Source organism: Staurois parvus, unplaced genomic scaffold (genome assembly GCF_062004578.1).
Source record: "Staurois parvus isolate SC_StPar_1 unplaced genomic scaffold, SC_StPar_1.0 ptg000327l, whole genome shotgun sequence".
Taxonomy (NCBI): domain Eukaryota; kingdom Metazoa; phylum Chordata; class Amphibia; order Anura; family Ranidae; genus Staurois; species Staurois parvus.
Window position 1 is genome coordinate 6,672,029 of NW_028318123.1, and position 19,374 is coordinate 6,691,402.

The 19,374-nt window shown below is 48.7% G+C and overlaps 1 protein-coding gene across 13 annotated transcripts in view; it reads right to left on the minus strand.

Annotated features, from left to right (window-relative positions):
* The window catches only part of MAP7D2 (MAP7 domain containing 2), a 219,649-nt gene extending 205,832 nt beyond the window's left edge, over nucleotides 1-13,817 (minus strand). For 3 of the 13 annotated variants that reach the window (XM_089683925.1, XM_089683920.1, XM_089683916.1), the window contains exon 1: nucleotides 13,553-13,816. In XM_089683925.1, coding sequence (XP_089540051.1) covers nucleotides 13,553-13,613 — 61 coding nt within the window. In that variant the 5' untranslated portion in view covers nucleotides 13,614-13,816. Of the gene's footprint in view, nucleotides 1-13,552 lie in introns of all 13 variants that reach the window. The other 10 variants (XM_089683921.1, XM_089683914.1, XM_089683924.1 and 7 more) reach the window with 7 other exon arrangements.
* Between the last annotated feature and the right edge of the window lie 5,557 nt (nucleotides 13,818-19,374).

Genomic DNA, 19,374 nt, shown 5'->3' on the forward strand with positions numbered 1-19,374 from the left:
AGGATTACAATTTTGGGTCATTAAACATAATGAAAGGTTTACTCCACTTCAGCAAGATAATTAACCAACATTATTATGCTTCATGCATACTAAGCACCTAAATCAATGCCAGAGCCTCTGACAGAGAAAAAAAAGCGGCACAAAAAACGCACACAATGGAGCGTTTTGCACATTTGCACCTATAAGGGTTTTTTTTCCCCAAAAACATTTCCCTCTGCTCATTTTTCACTAGAATTAATTTACACTTGAAAACTCTAAATGTACCTAAGCACCGCATTTATGTGCATCAAGCGTTTTTCTGCCCAAAAGCTCCTCTTAGAAATGCAATTTTTTTTTTTCAGCCTGTAAATGCACCTCTTCAAGTATACCTGTAAACGCCTAAATGTGCATGGACACAGAGGTCAGAAGAGTTGCTGCTATAGGCTGAAAGAAAAGAAAAATGGAAACCGCCTGTATAGGCAGCATCTTTTAGGCCCAGTGTGCATGAGGGCTTATTGTTCTTATTCAGGATCTATACAGCGCCAGTTTGCACAACACGACAATTACCATACAAGATTTGGACAAACCTGGGCAAATTGTAGCTGCAAGATTGCATTCAGGCCTTTGGCTGTCCCTATCTGGCCCTCGATGCCTCCATTGGCAGCATGCCTCTCTGAGCCGGTCAGCCTCCTCACTAAGAGCAGGACTGACCGCCGTGTGCTTTTTTGCAGACGCACGGTGTGACAGGAGTCACTTTGAGTGGGGGGCCCATGGAACACAGCCCCCTTTGAAGGGGTGGGGAGACCCGTCTCAGCTCCCCATATCCCTATTATGTGTAAGACATGGCCCAGCTTGGGAGCGAACCTGCAGTTGTGCCCCCATAGCAAGCAGCTTCCTATAGGTGGCACACTGGCAAGAGGAGGGCGTAGAGCACTGTCTAAGGACCCCCGAAGAGGAGGATCTAGGCTGCTCTGTGCAATACCATTGCACAGAGCCGGTAAGTAGAACATGTTTGTTATTTTAGAAAAGAAAATGTGGAGTTTTACAACTGCTTTAATGTCAGGTGCCAACTCCTTATAAAATGAATGCTTTCGCCAAGTAACAATCATTAGCCATTATCCTCACCAGCATAAGCAGCAGAAATGCACATTAACAATGCTAGTAAATGGTCCATTAGTACAGCAAACAGTAATTTGTAGCATCACTATTGGTATAAATGCAATGCTAATTGGCAATCTGCCAGCTCGCTCGAATAACAAAAGAAAATCCTAAACACTGCTTGCAGGGTTTTTCCCCCCCCCCAGTCAATGCTGGTCACAGAGAGCTCACACGGGGGTCCTCATTCAAATCTATGCGTTGTGGCAATTTACGGTGGTTTGAAAGGCAACCCAACACACAAAGCCTAGGTTCACACTAGTGCTGCTGCTCAACCATACTTTTAAGTGCATTTGTACCTTTGTTTTTCTTGTGTGAATGGGCTTTAAAGTGGTAGTAAATCCTACCTGCTTACTTGTACCTATAGGAAAGCCTAAAATAAAGCTTACCTGTAGGTACAGTAAATGGTGCACATTTAGGAGAGGTTTACTATAGTAACAGCTGGTGACATCACCACCGCATGCGCACTCAATGGACGGTGTGCTGTACATTTAGAGGGCTGTGACATGGCTATGACTCCCATGTGCATGCCCGTAAGGAAGACCGGATGTAGATGGAGGCACTTACAGCGGTGACCGCGCACCGCTGGAGAGATTCGTTCTTAGGCAAGTCTTTTATCATTTGCTAGTATACGATGCATACTAGCAAATTATGCTATTTTGCGGGGGAAACTTCGTTTCTAAACCCATGACCCTGCATTCACCATATCTGGTCTCCCACAATACACAAAACATGGAAATGCAATTATTTTAGTAAATATAAGCTGCTAAATATCTTTTCTCATCAGTATACAGCAGTCTCGTGACTTCTATCAGTGTCCAGCTGAGCACTGGTTAAAGCTTGTAGTAGGAGTGTTCATTCTCATTGGAACGCCCTTTGAGGCTGCATACCCCTGACCCTCTGTCTGGACAGTGCTGGGGAAAAAAAAAAAAAAATTCTGCACATGCTCAGTTTAGTGTGTATGGCTAGAGTGACTCCAAAGACTGTTATCAGGAGATGAATTGGGGACAACGGAAGAAGGGGAGGATCAGAGAAGACAGGATCAAACAGCCTTTTTACACAAAGCAGAGGATTAACCCCTTAGGTTACACAGTGAGTATTACAAGCATGTTTAACTGCATATACAGTCATGGCCGAAATTGTTGGCACCCTTGATATTTTTCCTGAAAATCAAGTATTTCACACAAAAAAGGTATTGCATTAACACATGTTTTGCTATACACATGTTTATTCCCTTTGTATGTATTGGAACAAATATAAAACAGAGGCAGAAAAGCAAATATGACATAATGTCACACAAAACCCCAAAAATGGGCTGGACAAAAGTATTGGCACCCTTAACTTAATATTTGGTTGCACACCCTTTGGAAAACATAACTGAAATCAGTCGCTTCCTATAACCATCAATAAGCTTCTGACACCTCTCACCCGGAATTTTGGACCACTCTTCCTTTGCAAACAGCTCCAGGTCTCTCTTATTGGAAGGACACCTTTTCCCAACAGCAATTTTAAGATCTCTCCACAGGTGTTCAATGGGATTTAGATCTGGGCTCATTGCTGGCCACTTCAGAACTCTCCAGCGCTTCTTTGCCATCCATTTCTGAGTGCTTTTTGACGTATGTTTGGGGTCATTGTCCTGCTGGAAGACCCAGGATCTTGGACGCAAACCCAGCTTTCTGACACTGGGCCCTACAGTGCGACCCAAAATCCTTTGGTAATCCTCAGATTTCATGATGCCTTGCACACAGTCAAGGCACCCAGTGCCAGAGGCAGCAAAACAACCCCAAAACATCATTGAACCTCCACCATATTTTACCGTAGGTACTGTGTTTTGTTCTTTGTAGGCCTCATTCCGTTTTCGGTAAACAGTAGAATGATGTGCTTTACCGAAAAGCTCTATCTTGGTCTCATCTGTCCACAAGACGTTTTCCCAGAAGGCTTTTGGCTTACTCAAGTACATTTTGGCAAACTGTAGTCTTGCTTTTTTATGTCTCTGTGTCAGCAGTGGGGTCCTCCTGGGTCTCCTGCCATAGCGTTTCATTTCATTTAAATGTCGACGGATAGTTCGCGCTGACACTGATGCTCCCTGAGCCTGCAGGACAGCTTGAATGTCTTTGGAACATGTTTGGGACTGCTTATCCACCATCCGGACTATTCTGCGTTGCAATCTTTCATCAATTTTCCTCATCCGTCCACGACCAGGGAGATTAGCTACAGTGCCATGGGTTGCAAACTTCTTGATAATGTTGCGCACTGTGGACAAAGGCAAATCTAGTTCTCTGGAGATGGACTTGTAACCTTGAGATTGTTGATATTTTGCCACAATTTTGGTTCTCAGGTCCTCAGACAGTTCTCGTCTCCTCTTTCTGTTGTCCATGCTTAGTGTGGCACAGACAGACACACAATGCAAAGGTTAAGTGAACGTCTCTCCTTTTTATCTGCTTTCAGGTGTGATTTCTATATTGCCCACACCTGTTACTTGCCCCAGGTGAGTTTACAGGAGCATCACATGCTTGTAACATTCTTATTTATCCGCAGTTGTGAAAGGGTGCCAATACTTTTGTCCAGCCCATTTTTGGAGGTTTGTGTGACATTATGTCGAATTTGCTTTCTTTCCTCCCTTTTTTTGTTTTGTCCCAATACACACAAAGGGAATAAACATGTGTATAGCAAAACATGTGTTAATGCAATACGTTTCGTGAGAAATACATGATTTCCTGGAGAAATATCAAGGGTGCCAACAATTTCGGCCATGACTGTATAGACAGATTTTTACTGTTGTGTGTTTAGTAACACTTTAAGCACTTGGTCCCATTTATTTTTATTTATTTATTTATTTATTTATTTTTTTAACAGCTCTGGGAGTTTAGGTCAAATACCACTCAGAAACGTGTATTCTTCAAAAGTTCACCTTTAGCAAGGAGTTATATATGACACCCATATTTAGGGTGTAACATATTGCTAATCACCAGTCCCCCCTAACCCCCTTGATAGAGAATGGGAGTTCCTCTCCTCTGCAGTACATTTAAAACGGAATGCTCTGCAGACTCCTGAGGAAAAAAAAATAAAACGCATTTTTGTTTACTTGCAAAAACGTACATTTTTACGCCAAGCTGAACTTGACTTTTAGGCAGTTTAAGACTTGACCATTTAGCACAGGGCCTCATCAGCAGTCCTTTGAAGACCCTACTAAGAAAGGTTTGGAATACTTCTGCATTTCTTCAAACTTCACTCTAACTCCCACCCGCTTTTTTTTCCCCTCCATGTAGTCTTCCTCTGTGACCTCATTGGGAGGAGGAGGTCTCTTCTCCCAAGGCCGTGCCACCATGCCCATACCCCTGCTTCTTTCAGGAAAAGCGATGTCTCCTAGGATGTGTGATGTTATAGGAGAGACGCGCACCCCCATGAACCTCTGCCTGTCAGAAGAGAGACGCGCACCCCCATGAACCTCTGCCTGTCAGAAGAGAGACGCGCACCCCCATGAACCTCTGCCTGTCAGAAGAGAGACGCGCACCCCCATGAACCTCTGCCTGTCAGAAGACAGACGCGCACCCCCATGAACCTCTGCCTGTCAGAAGACAGACGCGCACCCCCATGAACCTCTGCCTGTCAGAAGACAGACGCGCACCCCCATGAACCTCTGCCTGTCAGAAGACAGACGCGCACCCCCATGAACCTCTGCCTGTCAGAAGACAGACGCGCACCCCCATGAACCTCTGCCTGTCAGAAGACAGACGCGCACCCCCATGAACCTCTGCCTGTCAGAAGACAGACGCGCACCCCCATGAACCTCTGCCTGTCAGAAGACAGACGCGCACCCCCATGAACCTCTGCCTGTCAGAAGACAGACGCGCACCCCCATGAACCTCTGCCTGTCAGAAGACAGACGCGCACCCCCATGAACCTCTGCCTGTCAGAAGACAGACGCGCACCCCCATGAACCTCTGCCTGTCAGAAGACAGACGCGCACCCCCATGAACCTCTGCCTGTCAGAAGACAGACGCGCACCCCCATGACCCTCTGCCTGTCAGAAGAGAGACGCGCACTCCCATGAACCTCTGCCTGTCAGCAGAGAGAAACTGTCACTCATGAATCTCTGCTCATCAAAACAGAAATAAAGCAGCACTCACAAATTTCTGCCTGTCAGCTCAGAGGCAAGCAGTCACTCTCATAAATCTCTTCCTGTCAAAAGACAGACAAGGCAGCACTCAAGAATCTCTGTCAAAGGGAGAAAAGACAGGACTAACAAATCTCTGCCTGCCAGGAAAGAGACACAAACTGGCATTCATGAGTCTCTTCCCGTTAGAACAGAAAGAAACCAGCTCTCCCAAATCTCTGCCATGCAAAAGAGAAAAACACTCGGGAATCTCTGCCTACCAAGAGACAAGCCAGCACGCGGGAATCTCTGCCTACCAAGAGACAAGCCAGCACGCGGGAATCTCTGCCTACCAAGAGACAAGCCAGCACGCGGGAATCTCTGCCTACCAAGAGACAAGCCAGCACGCGGGAATCTCTGCCTACCAAGAGACAAGCCAGCACGCGGGAATCTCTGCCTACCAAGAGACAAGCCAGCACGCGGGAATCTCTGCCTACCAAGAGACAAGCCAGCACGCGGGAATCTCTGCCTACCAAGAGACAAGCCAGCACGCGGGAATCTCTGCCTACCAAGAGACAAGCCAGCACGCGGGAATCTCTGCCTACCAAGAGACAAGCCAGCACGCGGGAATCTCTGCCTACCAAGAGACAAGCCAGCACGCGGGAATCTCTGCCTACCAAGAGACAAGCCAGCACGCGGGAATCTCTGCCTACCAAGAGACAAGCCAGCACGCGGGAATCTCTGCCTACCAAGAGACAAGCCAGCACGCGGGAATCTCTGCCTACCAAGAGACAAGCCAGCACGCGGGAATCTCTGCCTACCAAGAGACAAGCCAGCACGCGGGAATCTCTGCCTACCAAGAGACAAGCCAGCACGCGGGAATCTCTGCCTACCAAGAGACAAGCCAGCACGCGGGAATCTCTGCCTACCAAGAGACAAGCCAGCACGCGGGAATCTCTGCCTACCAAGAGACAAGCCAGCACGCGGGAATCTCTGCCTACCAAGAGACAAGCCAGCACGCGGGAATCTCTGCCTACCAAGAGACAAGCCAGCACGCGGGAATCTCTGCCTACCAAGAGACAAGCCAGCACGCGGGAATCTCTGCCTACCAAGAGACAAGCCAGCACGCGGGAATCTCTGCCTACCAAGAGACAAGCCAGCACGCGGGAATCTCTGCCTACCAAGAGACAAGCCAGCACGCGGGAATCTCTGCCTACCAAGAGACAAGCCAGCACGCCGGAATCTCTGCCTACCAAGAGACAAGCCAGCACGCCGGAATCTCTGCCTACCAAGAGACAAGCCAGCACGCCGGAATCTCTGCCTACCAAGAGACAAGCCAGCACGCCGGAATCTCTGCCTACCAAGAGACAAGCCAGCACGCCGGAATCTCTGCCTACCAAGAGACAAGCCAGCACGCCGGAATCTCTGCCTACCAAGAGACAAGCCAGCACGCCGGAATCTCTGCCTACCAAGAGACAAGCCAGCACGCCGGAATCTCTGCCTACCAAGAGACAAGCCAGCACGCCGGAATCTCTGCCTACCAAGAGACAAGCCAGCACGCCGGAATCTCTGCCTACCAAGAGACAAGCCAGCACGCCGGAATCTCTGCCTACCAAGAGACAAGCCAGCACGCCGGAATCTCTGCCTACCAAGAGACAAGCCAGCACGCCGGAATCTCTGCCTACCAAGAGACAAGCCAGCACGCGGGAATCTCTGCCTACCAAGAGACAAGCCAGCACGCGGGAATCTCTGCCTACCAAGAGACAAGCCAGCACGCGGGAATCTCTGCCTACCAAGAGACAAGCCAGCACGCCGGAATCTCTGCCTACCAAGAGACAAGCCAGCACGCCGGAATCTCTGCCTACCAAGAGACAAGCCAGCACGCCGGAATCTCTGCCTACCAAGAGACAAGCCAGCACGCCGGAATCTCTGCCTACCAAGAGACAAGCCAGCACGCCGGAATCTCTGCCTACCAAGAGACAAGCCAGCACGCCGGAATCTCTGCCTACCAAGAGACAAGCCAGCACGCCGGAATCTCTGCCTACCAAGAGACAAGCCAGCACGCCGGAATCTCTGCCTACCAAGAGACAAGCCAGCACGCCGGAATCTCTGCCTACCAAGAGACAAGCCAGCACGCGGGAATCTCTGCCTACCAAGAGACAAGCCAGCACGCGGGAATCTCTGCCTACCAAGAGACAAGCCAGCACGCGGGAATCTCTGCCTACCAAGAGACAAGCCAGCACGCGGGAATCTCTGCCTACCAAGAGACAAGCCAGCACGCGGGAATCTCTGCCTACCAAGAGACAAGCCAGCACGCGGGAATCTCTGCCTACCAAGAGACAAGCCAGCACGCGGGAATCTCTGCCTACCAAGAGACAAGCCAGCACGCGGGAATCTCTGCCTACCAAGAGACAAGCCAGCACGCGGGAATCTCTGCCTACCAAGAGACAAGCCAGCACGCGGGAATCTCTGCCTACCAAGAGACAAGCCAGCACGCGGGAATCTCTGCCTACCAAGAGACAAGCCAGCACGCGGGAATCTCTGCCTACCAAGAGACAAGCCAGCACGCGGGAATCTCTGCCTACCAAGAGACAAGCCAGCACGCGGGAATCTCTGCCTACCAAGAGACAAGCCAGCACGCGGGAATCTCTGCCTACCAAGAGACAAGCCAGCACGCGGGAATCTCTGCCTACCAAGAGACAAGCCAGCACGCGGGAATCTCTGCCTACCAAGAGACAAGCCAGCACGCGGGAATCTCTGCCTACCAAGAGACAAGCCAGCACGCGGGAATCTCTGCCTACCAAGAGACAAGCCAGCACGCGGGAATCTCTGCCTACCAAGAGACAAGCCAGCACGCCGGAATCTCTGCCTACCAAGAGACAAGCCAGCACGCCGGAATCTCTGCCTACCAAGAGACAAGCCAGCACGCCGGAATCTCTGCCTACCAAGAGACAAGCCAGCACGCCGGAATCTCTGCCTACCAAGAGACAAGCCAGCACGCCGGAATCTCTGCCTACCAAGAGACAAGCCAGCACGCCGGAATCTCTGCCTACCAAGAGACAAGCCAGCACGCCGGAATCTCTGCCTACCAAGAGACAAGCCAGCACGCCGGAATCTCTGCCTACCAAGAGACAAGCCAGCACGCCGGAATCTCTGCCTACCAAGAGACAAGCCAGCACGCCGGAATCTCTGCCTACCAAGAGACAAGCCAGCACGCCGGAATCTCTGCCTACCAAGAGACAAGCCAGCACGCCGGAATCTCTGCCTACCAAGAGACAAGCCAGCACGCCGGAATCTCTGCCTACCAAGAGACAAGCCAGCACGCCGGAATCTCTGCCTACCAAGAGACAAGCCAGCACGCCGGAATCTCTGCCTACCAAGAGACAAGCCAGCACGCCGGAATCTCTGCCTACCAAGAGACAAGCCAGCACGCCGGAATCTCTGCCTACCAAGAGACAAGCCAGCACGCCGGAATCTCTGCCTACCAAGAGACAAGCCAGCACGCCGGAATCTCTGCCTACCAAGAGACAAGCCAGCACGCCGGAATCTCTGCCTACCAAGAGACAAGCCAGCACGCCGGAATCTCTGCCTACCAAGAGACAAGCCAGCACGCCGGAATCTCTGCCTACCAAGAGACAAGCCAGCACGCCGGAATCTCTGCCTACCAAGAGACAAGCCAGCACGCCGGAATCTCTGCCTACCAAGAGACAAGCCAGCACGCCGGAATCTCTGCCTACCAAGAGACAAGCCAGCACGCCGGAATCTCTGCCTACCAAGAGACAAGCCAGCACGCCGGAATCTCTGCCTACCAAGAGACAAGCCAGCACGCCGGAATCTCTGCCTACCAAGAGACAAGCCAGCACGCCGGAATCTCTGCCTACCAAGAGACAAGCCAGCACGCCGGAATCTCTGCCTACCAAGAGACAAGCCAGCACGCCGGAATCTCTGCCTACCAAGAGACAAGCCAGCACGCCGGAATCTCTGCCTACCAAGAGACAAGCCAGCACGCCGGAATCTCTGCCTACCAAGAGACAAGCCAGCACGCCGGAATCTCTGCCTACCAAGAGACAAGCCAGCACGCCGGAATCTCTGCCTACCAAGAGACAAGCCAGCACGCCGGAATCTCTGCCTACCAAGAGACAAGCCAGCACGCCGGAATCTCTGCCTACCAAGAGACAAGCCAGCACGCCGGAATCTCTGCCTACCAAGAGACAAGCCAGCACGCCGGAATCTCTGCCTACCAAGAGACAAGCCAGCACGCCGGAATCTCTGCCTACCAAGAGACAAGCCAGCACGCCGGAATCTCTGCCTACCAAGAGACAAGCCAGCACGCCGGAATCTCTGCCTACCAAGAGACAAGCCAGCACGCCGGAATCTCTGCCTACCAAGAGACAAGCCAGCACGCCGGAATCTCTGCCTACCAAGAGACAAGCCAGCACGCCGGAATCTCTGCCTACCAAGAGACAAGCCAGCACGCCGGAATCTCTGCCTACCAAGAGACAAGCCAGCACGCCGGAATCTCTGCCTACCAAGAGACAAGCCAGCACGCCGGAATCTCTGCCTACCAAGAGACAAGCCAGCACGCCGGAATCTCTGCCTACCAAGAGACAAGCCAGCACGCCGGAATCTCTGCCTACCAAGAGACAAGCCAGCACGCCGGAATCTCTGCCTACCAAGAGACAAGCCAGCACGCCGGAATCTCTGCCTACCAAGAGACAAGCCAGCACGCCGGAATCTCTGCCTACCAAGAGACAAGCCAGCACGCCGGAATCTCTGCCTACCAAGAGACAAGCCAGCACGCCGGAATCTCTGCCTACCAAGAGACAAGCCAGCACGCCGGAATCTCTGCCTACCAAGAGACAAGCCAGCACGCCGGAATCTCTGCCTACCAAGAGACAAGCCAGCACGCCGGAATCTCTGCCTACCAAGAGACAAGCCAGCACGCCGGAATCTCTGCCTACCAAGAGACAAGCCAGCACGCCGGAATCTCTGCCTACCAAGAGACAAGCCAGCACGCCGGAATCTCTGCCTACCAAGAGACAAGCCAGCACGCCGGAATCTCTGCCTACCAAGAGACAAGCCAGCACGCCGGAATCTCTGCCTACCAAGAGACAAGCCAGCACGCCGGAATCTCTGCCTACCAAGAGACAAGCCAGCACGCCGGAATCTCTGCCTACCAAGAGACAAGCCAGCACGCCGGAATCTCTGCCTACCAAGAGACAAGCCAGCACGCCGGAATCTCTGCCTACCAAGAGACAAGCCAGCACGCCGGAATCTCTGCCTACCAAGAGACAAGCCAGCACGCCGGAATCTCTGCCTACCAAGAGACAAGCCAGCACGCCGGAATCTCTGCCTACCAAGAGACAAGCCAGCACGCCGGAATCTCTGCCTACCAAGAGACAAGCCAGCACGCCGGAATCTCTGCCTACCAAGAGACAAGCCAGCACGCCGGAATATCGGCGTATTAAAAGAAACAAGCCAGCACTCTCACAAAGCTCTGCCTGTCAGAAGAGAGACAAGTTCATAAACCACTGCCCGTCAAAACAGAAAGAAACTAGCACTCATGACTCTGCACCTGTCAGAAGGGAAACAAGCAGACACACTCATGCTGTCATAACACCTACAAAGCTTCCCATACCACAGCTAGGAATTACAGTAGCAGCATTTAATCAACATGGGCCTTTTGCCATACCTTGGCTTTGCTGAACTGCTCTAGAGGAGAAGACAAGGACATTTCCTACCCACTATATAAAAAAGGAACCAGCACCATACATTACAATAGAAACAATCAAATGAAAATGATTAAAATGCTTCAAGGCAAATACCAAAGCAAGCTACAGGTGATGACACCGGGTAGATTACTAAACATGAAGCAGCAAGGACAGGTCTGTCTAGTCCAGCACATGTCATAGCCACGTCTAGTGCAAAGACAACAACTGGCAAGTCTAGGAGCAAATTAAGAAAGCAGTGAATCTGACATTCAGCACACATCCACTGCAGGAGAATCTTCCTGGTGTATAGGGATTGATTCCCCACAGGTGAATTTTCGGTGAAAGTCATGTTCACTGTTGTATAAATAGGCCCCTTGATGTAATGACAGGGATGGATGAAACTGCTTTCTAGACACAATCACGTAGAGTAGTATCTCCTGGTGTCCCCAGAGGCTACATTCAGGTGATTTGTAACAGTACAGTAGGGTACTTGTATGACCATCAGATAATTCCTGTATAGTGAGTGCCCATTCAGACCATGCCTGTACTAGAATCGCACTGCCCGCTCCTGTGCGATTCAACCCACTGCTTTTGCGATCTGAAGCGGGTGTCAATAAAATGTTAACACCACAAACGCAGTGCATTTGCCCACACTTGCCCGCACTTTTGTACCATGTGATCCTGTTACAGTGCTTTTTAGAAAGTAGTGCATGTACTACTTCTGGGGTGGTGTGGTGAGAAATAAATGGCCTGGAAATTGCACCACACAGAGCTGCATGTGAACTGCACAGAAATGCACAGCTTGTTCCTGTGCGATTCAGCTCCAGGCATGGCAGTGTGAACTGGCCCTAAATGTGTGTACCTGGAAATATTTGCGCACAGGTGCATAAAAATTCTTTTAGCTTTTCTTGGGATGTGTTCTACATGTGCATATAATACGATCCAACAAGGCAGATTTATGTATATATTTTTTCACTGATCAATAGGCAGCACACATTTATTTGCCTGTGTGTATAGGCCCAATAACAACAACGGGCTGCATTTAGACCGTTTAAAAAAAACAAAACAAAAAAAAACACCTGAATGCGTAAAAAAGTGGCATTTTTAGGGCTGGTTCAAACCATAGAAACGCAGTACAGATGCATTCTGGATGCGTTTCTGCATGCACATTTTTGATGCTGATTCCCCCCCCCCCTCTTTTTAGCTTCAATTTAAATAGAGACATGTCCATTCCAAATGCATTTTACTGCGTTTCAGTACAGTTCTGTGCAAGAAAAATGCAGCCTGTTCCAGTTGCTGAAAAAAAAAAAAAAAAAAATACAACGTACTGGAACTGCAAGCACTGATGTGAACTATGTCATTGACAAAGATATAACCTACTTTCTGTGCATTTTGGATGCAGAAAAAAAGCACATTGAAACGCATGCCATGTGAACTGTCCCTGAGGCATCTGTCTATACAAATCGCACCAAAAGTAGTGTATATACAACTTTAGAAATCGGTGCGGCTCCAACCAAGTCGGAACCGCACCGATGTGACCGCTGTAATTGCGGACAATAGAGTGTGACTTGGCATACGATTTGCAAGTTGCATGGCATGCACATCACATGCCAAAGTCGTGACTGGGGTGTAATGGGATTTTACAGGCTTTTTTTGGGCATGCGCATGTTTTGGAGGTGATGTGCCATACAGGTGCTTTTTTTTCTTTTTTGGAGCAGGATCAGGCGTTTTTCTTTGCCCTAGCAAGTTTTATGGGAACGCTTAGAATGCGTGCGTTTTTTTTCAGGTGCATGCTTTGAAGTCTATAGGGGACAAAAACGGCAAAATCTGCCTGAAGAGAAGCTCCTGTGCACTGCTCCTGACTATTTGGAAACTCGGGCACTGCCCGAGGAGCAGTAGGGGGCTCCATGAGATGGCCCTGGTACCTTTTTCATAGGCTATTTTGAGTAAGGACATAGAGGCACCATGATCCCCCATTGCCCGGGGGCCCCATGAGTTGTCAGTCTGCCCCTGCTCCCATGCTTTATCAAGTGACAGGCGTCTGTGAACAGACACCATTTCAAGCAATGGGATTTGTAATGTTTCGCGCTCAGGTGTGCACACCCCCAATCAGCCATGGGAATGAAGATCAGTGGGGGGGGGGGGGGAAATGAAGATCAGTGGGGGGGGGGGGGGAAATGAAGATCAGTGGGGGGGGGGGGGGGGAATGAAGATCAGTGGGGGGGGGGAATGAAGATCAGTGGGGGGGGGGAATGAAGATCAGTGGGGGGGGGGAATGAAGATCAGTGGGTATGATATCATCCAACATCCATCTGTCATTAGACATCAGTGGGAGCCCCGCGATTCCTCCATATACAGCAGTCAATCATCTATTTGTGGCCACAAATCAGTCCACATCAGCATTGAGGATGGCTGGATTATGATGGGAGGGGTTTAATGTCCTCTCTGGTTAGATTAGTCCAGGCTGGTGACAGCTGGCTCCTTCCTCCTCCTCTGTACTTTGATCACATCTGAGTACACCGTCATGGTATAGATCTGCGCCATACGCCGATCTCCCCCATACACGATGATGACAACATAGTGTGATCCCATCTCCTGTAGTCAGCCTTACCTGCAGGCACCGTCCCTGCTCTGGGGCTCTTAGGAGACGTCATGTCTGCCTCCTCCGCCATGGCCGCTGTCTCTGGTGCTAGATGTCAATGTATGTCCGGTCTGCTGTACGTTCCCCGGCACATGTGTGCTCCGCACTGCTGATCCCTCTACATATGTGTCGGCACTGCAATCTGCGGACCGGGAGGAGGGATGTCAGTCGGAGGAGGCGCAGTGCTGGGGGAGGGGGAGGGGGAGGATCGCCGAGCTCCTCTACCTTCTATTAGGTGCTTAAAGGGGACGGAGGTCAGGAGTGGAGGGTTCAGGTAGAGACTGGGGACAGCTGGACTGTGGAGGGCGTGGCCTCTGGCCAAGACAACAACACTGTTTAACCACTTCAGTACCAGCCTGTATGCTCCCTCATTACCATATCTGGGAGATTGGAGATTCCAAATATCTAAGAATGAGGATGGAACGGGGGCGGAATGGTAGGCGGGGCTGGTGGTGAATGGCATGGCAAGGTTGTACTAACAGTGGGAGGGGCTTCAAACTCGAGCCAATGTACAGAGTGCAGGAATCAGAAGTATGTAACGGATATAGGGGGGATGTACATAGAGCAAGGGTCAGGGGTGGCTAACGTACATAGTGAAGAGATTTAAGATGGGTAACATACATAGTGCAAGAGTCTGGAGTGGGGTGTCATGTACAGAGTGTGGGGGTCAGGTGTGTGTAATGTACATGGAGTGGGAGTGTGGTGTGTAATGTATATACAGTTGTGACCAAAATTATTCAACCCCCACTGAAATTGAGTGTTTTGGCCAGTTTGACATTGCTTTTGATCATTCAGTCATCTTGCTTACATTTACATTAAAGAGGCACTTGTAGGTCAGACAAATATAACATAACAGTTATAATGAAATAACCACAAATGTCTTTTCTGTGCTCACAGCATTATCAGTTTTATTCAACCCCCAAGTGACATTCAATCTTAGTACTTAGTACAGCATCCTTTTACAGTTATAACAGCTTTTAAACGTGAAGCATAGCTTGACACAAGTGTCTTGCAGCGATCTACGGGTATCTTCGCCCATTCTTCATGGGCAAAGGCCTCCAGTTCAGTCACATTCTTAGGCTTGCGCACTGCAACTGCTTTCTTTAAGTCCCACCAGAGGTTCTCAATCGGATTTAAGTCTGGTGACTGCGATGGCCACTCCAAAATGTTCCAGCCTTTCCTCTGCAACCATGCTCTAGTGGACTTGGAGGTATGCTTGGGATCATTGTCCTGTTGAAAGGTCCAACGTCTCCCAAGCCTCAGGTGTGTGACGGACTGCATCACGTTTCCATCCAATATCTCCTGGTACTGAAGAGAATTCATGGTACCTTGCACACGCTGAAGCTTCCCTGTACCTGCAGAAGCAAAACAGCCCCAAAGCATGATTGACCCTCCACCATGCTTCACAGTAGGCAAGGTGTTCTTTTCATCATAGGCCTTGTTCTTCCTCCTCCAAACATAGCGTTGATCCATGGGCCCAAACAGTTCTAATTTTGTTTCATCAGTCCACAGAACACTATCCCACAACTTTTGTGGTTTGTCCACATGGCTTTTGGCATACTGCAGTCGACTCTTCTTATTCTTTGGAGACAGCAAGGGGGTACGCCTGGGAGTTCTGGCACGGAGGCCTTCATTACGCAGTGTGCGTCTTATTGTCTGGGCTGAAACTTCTGTACCCACATCTGACAAATCTTTTCTCAGTTCCTCAGCAGTCACACGGGGACTTCTCTCCACTCTACGCTTCAGGTAGCGCACAGCAGTCGAAGTCAGCATCTTCTTTCTGCCACGACCAGGTAGCGTTTCAACAGTGCCCTTTGCCTTGAATTTGCGAATGATGCTTCCTAAGGTGTCTCTTGGTATGTTTAACATCTTTGCAATCTTCTTATAGCCATTGCCCTTCCTGTGAAGAGAAATCACCTCTTCTCTTGTCTTCCTGGACCATTCTCTTGCCTTCACCATGTTTGTAACCACACCAGTAAATGTCTAGAAGGAGCTGAGTATCACAGTCATTTTAAAGCTGCCTAATTGGTGCTTATTATGCTTGATTGCTGCTCGGTGACATCCACAGGTGTTTTCAATACCTGATGGAAAGCACCTGTATGAACCTCTGTTCTTCAGAGTGGTAGTCTTTAAGGGGTTGAATAATTGTGGCAATGAAGAAACCACATAAGAACCATTTACTACTGTATTACATAAACAATTGATGTCATTTTAGTTGCATTTGGGTAGTTACAACGTCCTTGTAGGATTTGATTCTGAATACAATTCCAAATGTACACTATAGTCCCTAAACCCCTTTACAGCATTGGGGGTTGAATAATTTTGGTCACAACTGTAGTGTGGGGGTCAGGTGTGTGTAATGTATATAGTGTGGGGGTCAGGTGTGTAATGTACAGAGTGTGGGGGTCAGGTGTGTGTGATGTACATAGAGTGGGAGTGTGGCGTGTAATGTATATAGTGTGGGGGTCAGGTGTGTAATGTACAGAGTGTGGGGGTCAGGTGTGTGTGATGTACATAGAGTGGGAGTGTGGTGTGTAATGTATATAGTGTGGGGGTCAGGTGTGTGTAATGTATATAGTGTGGGGTGTGTAATGTACATAGGGTAGGAGTGTGGTGTGTAATGTACAGAGTGTGGGGTCTGGTGTGTAATGTACATAGTGAAGGTGCCAGGTGTGTGTAATGTACATAGTGTGGGGGTCAGGTGTGTGTAATGTACATAGTGCAGTAGTGTGGTGTGTGTAATGTACATGGTGTGGGGGTCAGGTGTGTGTAATGTACATAGTGTGGGGGTCTGGTGTGTAATGTACATAGTGAAGGTGCCAGGTGTGTGTAATGTACATAGTGTGGGGGTAAGGTGTGTGTAATGTACATAGTGAAGGTGCCAGGTGTGTGTAATGTATATAGTGTGGGGGGTCAGTTGTCTGTAATGTACATAGTGTGGGGATTAGGTATGTGTATTGTACATAGTAACATACATGCTGGGGTCTAATGTGTGTAGTGAGGAGGTCAAAATTATATTCAACAGGAGCACCCCCTGTGGTTCTTTTTACCAGCACACTCTTATACATAACATAGCAGTACCACCTATGCACATACAAAAAGCCTACAATAAATAGTAGCAGTGTCTACATTTGTGATCACTGTGATTGGCCATCACCATAATCACATGTCACACATGGCCACTTTGGCTCTGTGCATTTTGCCTGTGATCTGCACTTTCTATTGACAGCGTAATTGCAGGCTTTTGCACGCACAGAGCATGAGCACAATTAGTAAAGAGAGCACAGTTTTACAATGGTGCTCCAAAATACCATGGCCACCAACTTGTAATGTTTTATAGCGTACAGCGGTAAGCAGCTGGCTAAAGCCCACACTGTCATCATTTAGGTTTTTTTAAAAGGTCCCCCTGACAGACTTCAAGAAAAATGCCACTCAAGCTACAATGCTCACCTTCAATCCAGAGATGTCAATTGCAATATGTCTTCTTTGCCATGAAATGTCCTCAGTCTTCCTGGTTGTATTACTGTGAAGACATACTGTGAATGCAAGGTGTTATAGACAAGCCTCCTGAGAGGTGTCACTACGGTGGCTTTCATTCAATCTGTACTGACAATGCCAGGGCTGATTTCCGCCTTAGTGGGCTCCCAGCCTGGTGAAGCAGAGGAGGACTGTCACCAGCCATTATAAGGCAAGTATAAAGGATTTAAAGCAACTCTGTAGCTGCCTGCACTGCCTTGTGAACGAAGCAGGTTTATACTTCCTTCCAGGGGCGGACTGACCATTTGGAAACTCGGAAACTGCCCGAGGGCCCGAGGTCAGTAGGGGGCCCCATGAGATGCCCCTGGTACCTTTTTCATAGGCTTTTTTGAGTTTGGGCAAGGACACAGGGGCCCCATGATCCCCTATTGCCCGAGGACCCCATGAGTTGTCAGTCAGCCCCTGCTTCCTTCTCCAGCAGCTGGTGTGTACGAGTTCTGGTCGGCGAATCCCATCATTTAAGGCAACTTTGTAGCTACCTGCACTACCCTGTGAACGAAGCAGGTTTATACATCCCTCTCCAGCAGCTGGTGTGTCCTAGTTCTGGCCGCGGAAACCCATCAGTGACAAACGTCACAACTCACAAGGCCCCATACCCACTCTTTTAGTCATGTGAAAATGTAATGCACTCCATTGAAATTGTTGACTTCAACATATTTGAACAGTCAAACATTAGATCGTGATTTAAACAGTGCTTGCTCAACCAAGTAACTGTATGTTTATTTTATTGATCATAAATTAACAAAAAAGCAAATGTATCATATGAAAAAGCAACACACCTCATTTACCACCATTTTAAATCCATAAAGTTAGAATCTTGTGTTCCATGTTAGGTGCCAAAAGATTAACAACCACCTCAGGGGGTATGCAGTTGGAACCGGTCCTATTTAAAGGATATGTTCACCTTTCGTAACATGTTACGTTACACCCATATTCAGGGTGTAACCTATTACGAACGGACCGGCCCCCGCTCCCCATTTTGACAGCTAGCAGGGGATCTTTCTTCCCCCCCCCCCCTCTCTAGCAGTCAAATTTTTAAAAAATGTGGCTGTGAGAGTCTCCGCCCACAGGCCGCGTCATTCATTCACAATATTCTGCAAATGTGAAAACTACAAGTCCCAGCAGCCTTTGTGACTGTTGGCTTGTAGTTTTCAATGAACTACCACGGCACTCCACAGCGTCATGGTAATTCATTGAGCCTTCCAGTCAGTAGTATCTGCTTGCTTGTACAGGATGTAAGATCAAGTAGATATACTGACAGGTCAGGGGGAGACCTGCATGGCACCAGCGATCTGCTTTAGGCGCTCCACAAACAAAAATAATAAATGCACATTTTGTTACCTGCAAAAAAAATGTGCATTTATTACTTTGTTAAATGGTGAACTTATCCTTTAAACATTAAAATGACCTAGGGTCTGATCTCTTTGCTATGGATATGTGATGTCTTCATGCCAAGATTAATAGATCTCTCTAAGGCTCCATGTACATGGGACACTTCTGAACGAGGGAAACTGACGTAGGTTAAAAAAGCATCTTTTTAGCCACATTTGCATACCGCGTTTATGAGCGTTTGTGTTTAGAAGCGTATTTAAAGATAACCTCAGGGACCTTCCAAAATGCCCAGAATGCACTGAAAAACAGTAAAAAATTAACAATTTCAGACATTTTGAGAGAGCAGAAGCAGAGAGAGCAGATTTGTTGAGATTATCTTTTTTTTTTGTTTTGGTGGTGTTTGGATGTGTTCCAGCTCATTTCTGTGCAGAAATAATTGCAGCAATTTCTAACATATTTGTTTTCATGCAAAACCTCAAAGTATGGTGTACCAGGTCCCTTTGAGTACCAGGAAAACACTTTGCATGCATTTTTCATGATGAAAAAAGGCTCTGGACAGCATCTGGAAATGGAAGAGTTAAAAAAAAAAATTTCTGCGTTTAAAAAACATGACTGTAAACTCAACTGCCTGTAAACAATTGTAAATGATGATGTGTACATGGACACATAGGAAAACATTAGGGTGAGTTCAGGGGCTGCTAAAAAAACGCTCAACAGCTCCTGAACGTGAGTTTATCAGCTGCAGTGTACATGAGCCCTAAGGCCCTCAAAAAGAAGATACTTAAAAATCTGGAAAGGGATTTAAAAAGATTGACCAGTGATTAAAATCAAATCACTCTACTGTAAGTAAAATAACCTACAAGTGGTGTAGATTTATAAAGAGTTGCTAATTTCTCTAGCATTGGCCATCCCAGCAAATTTAG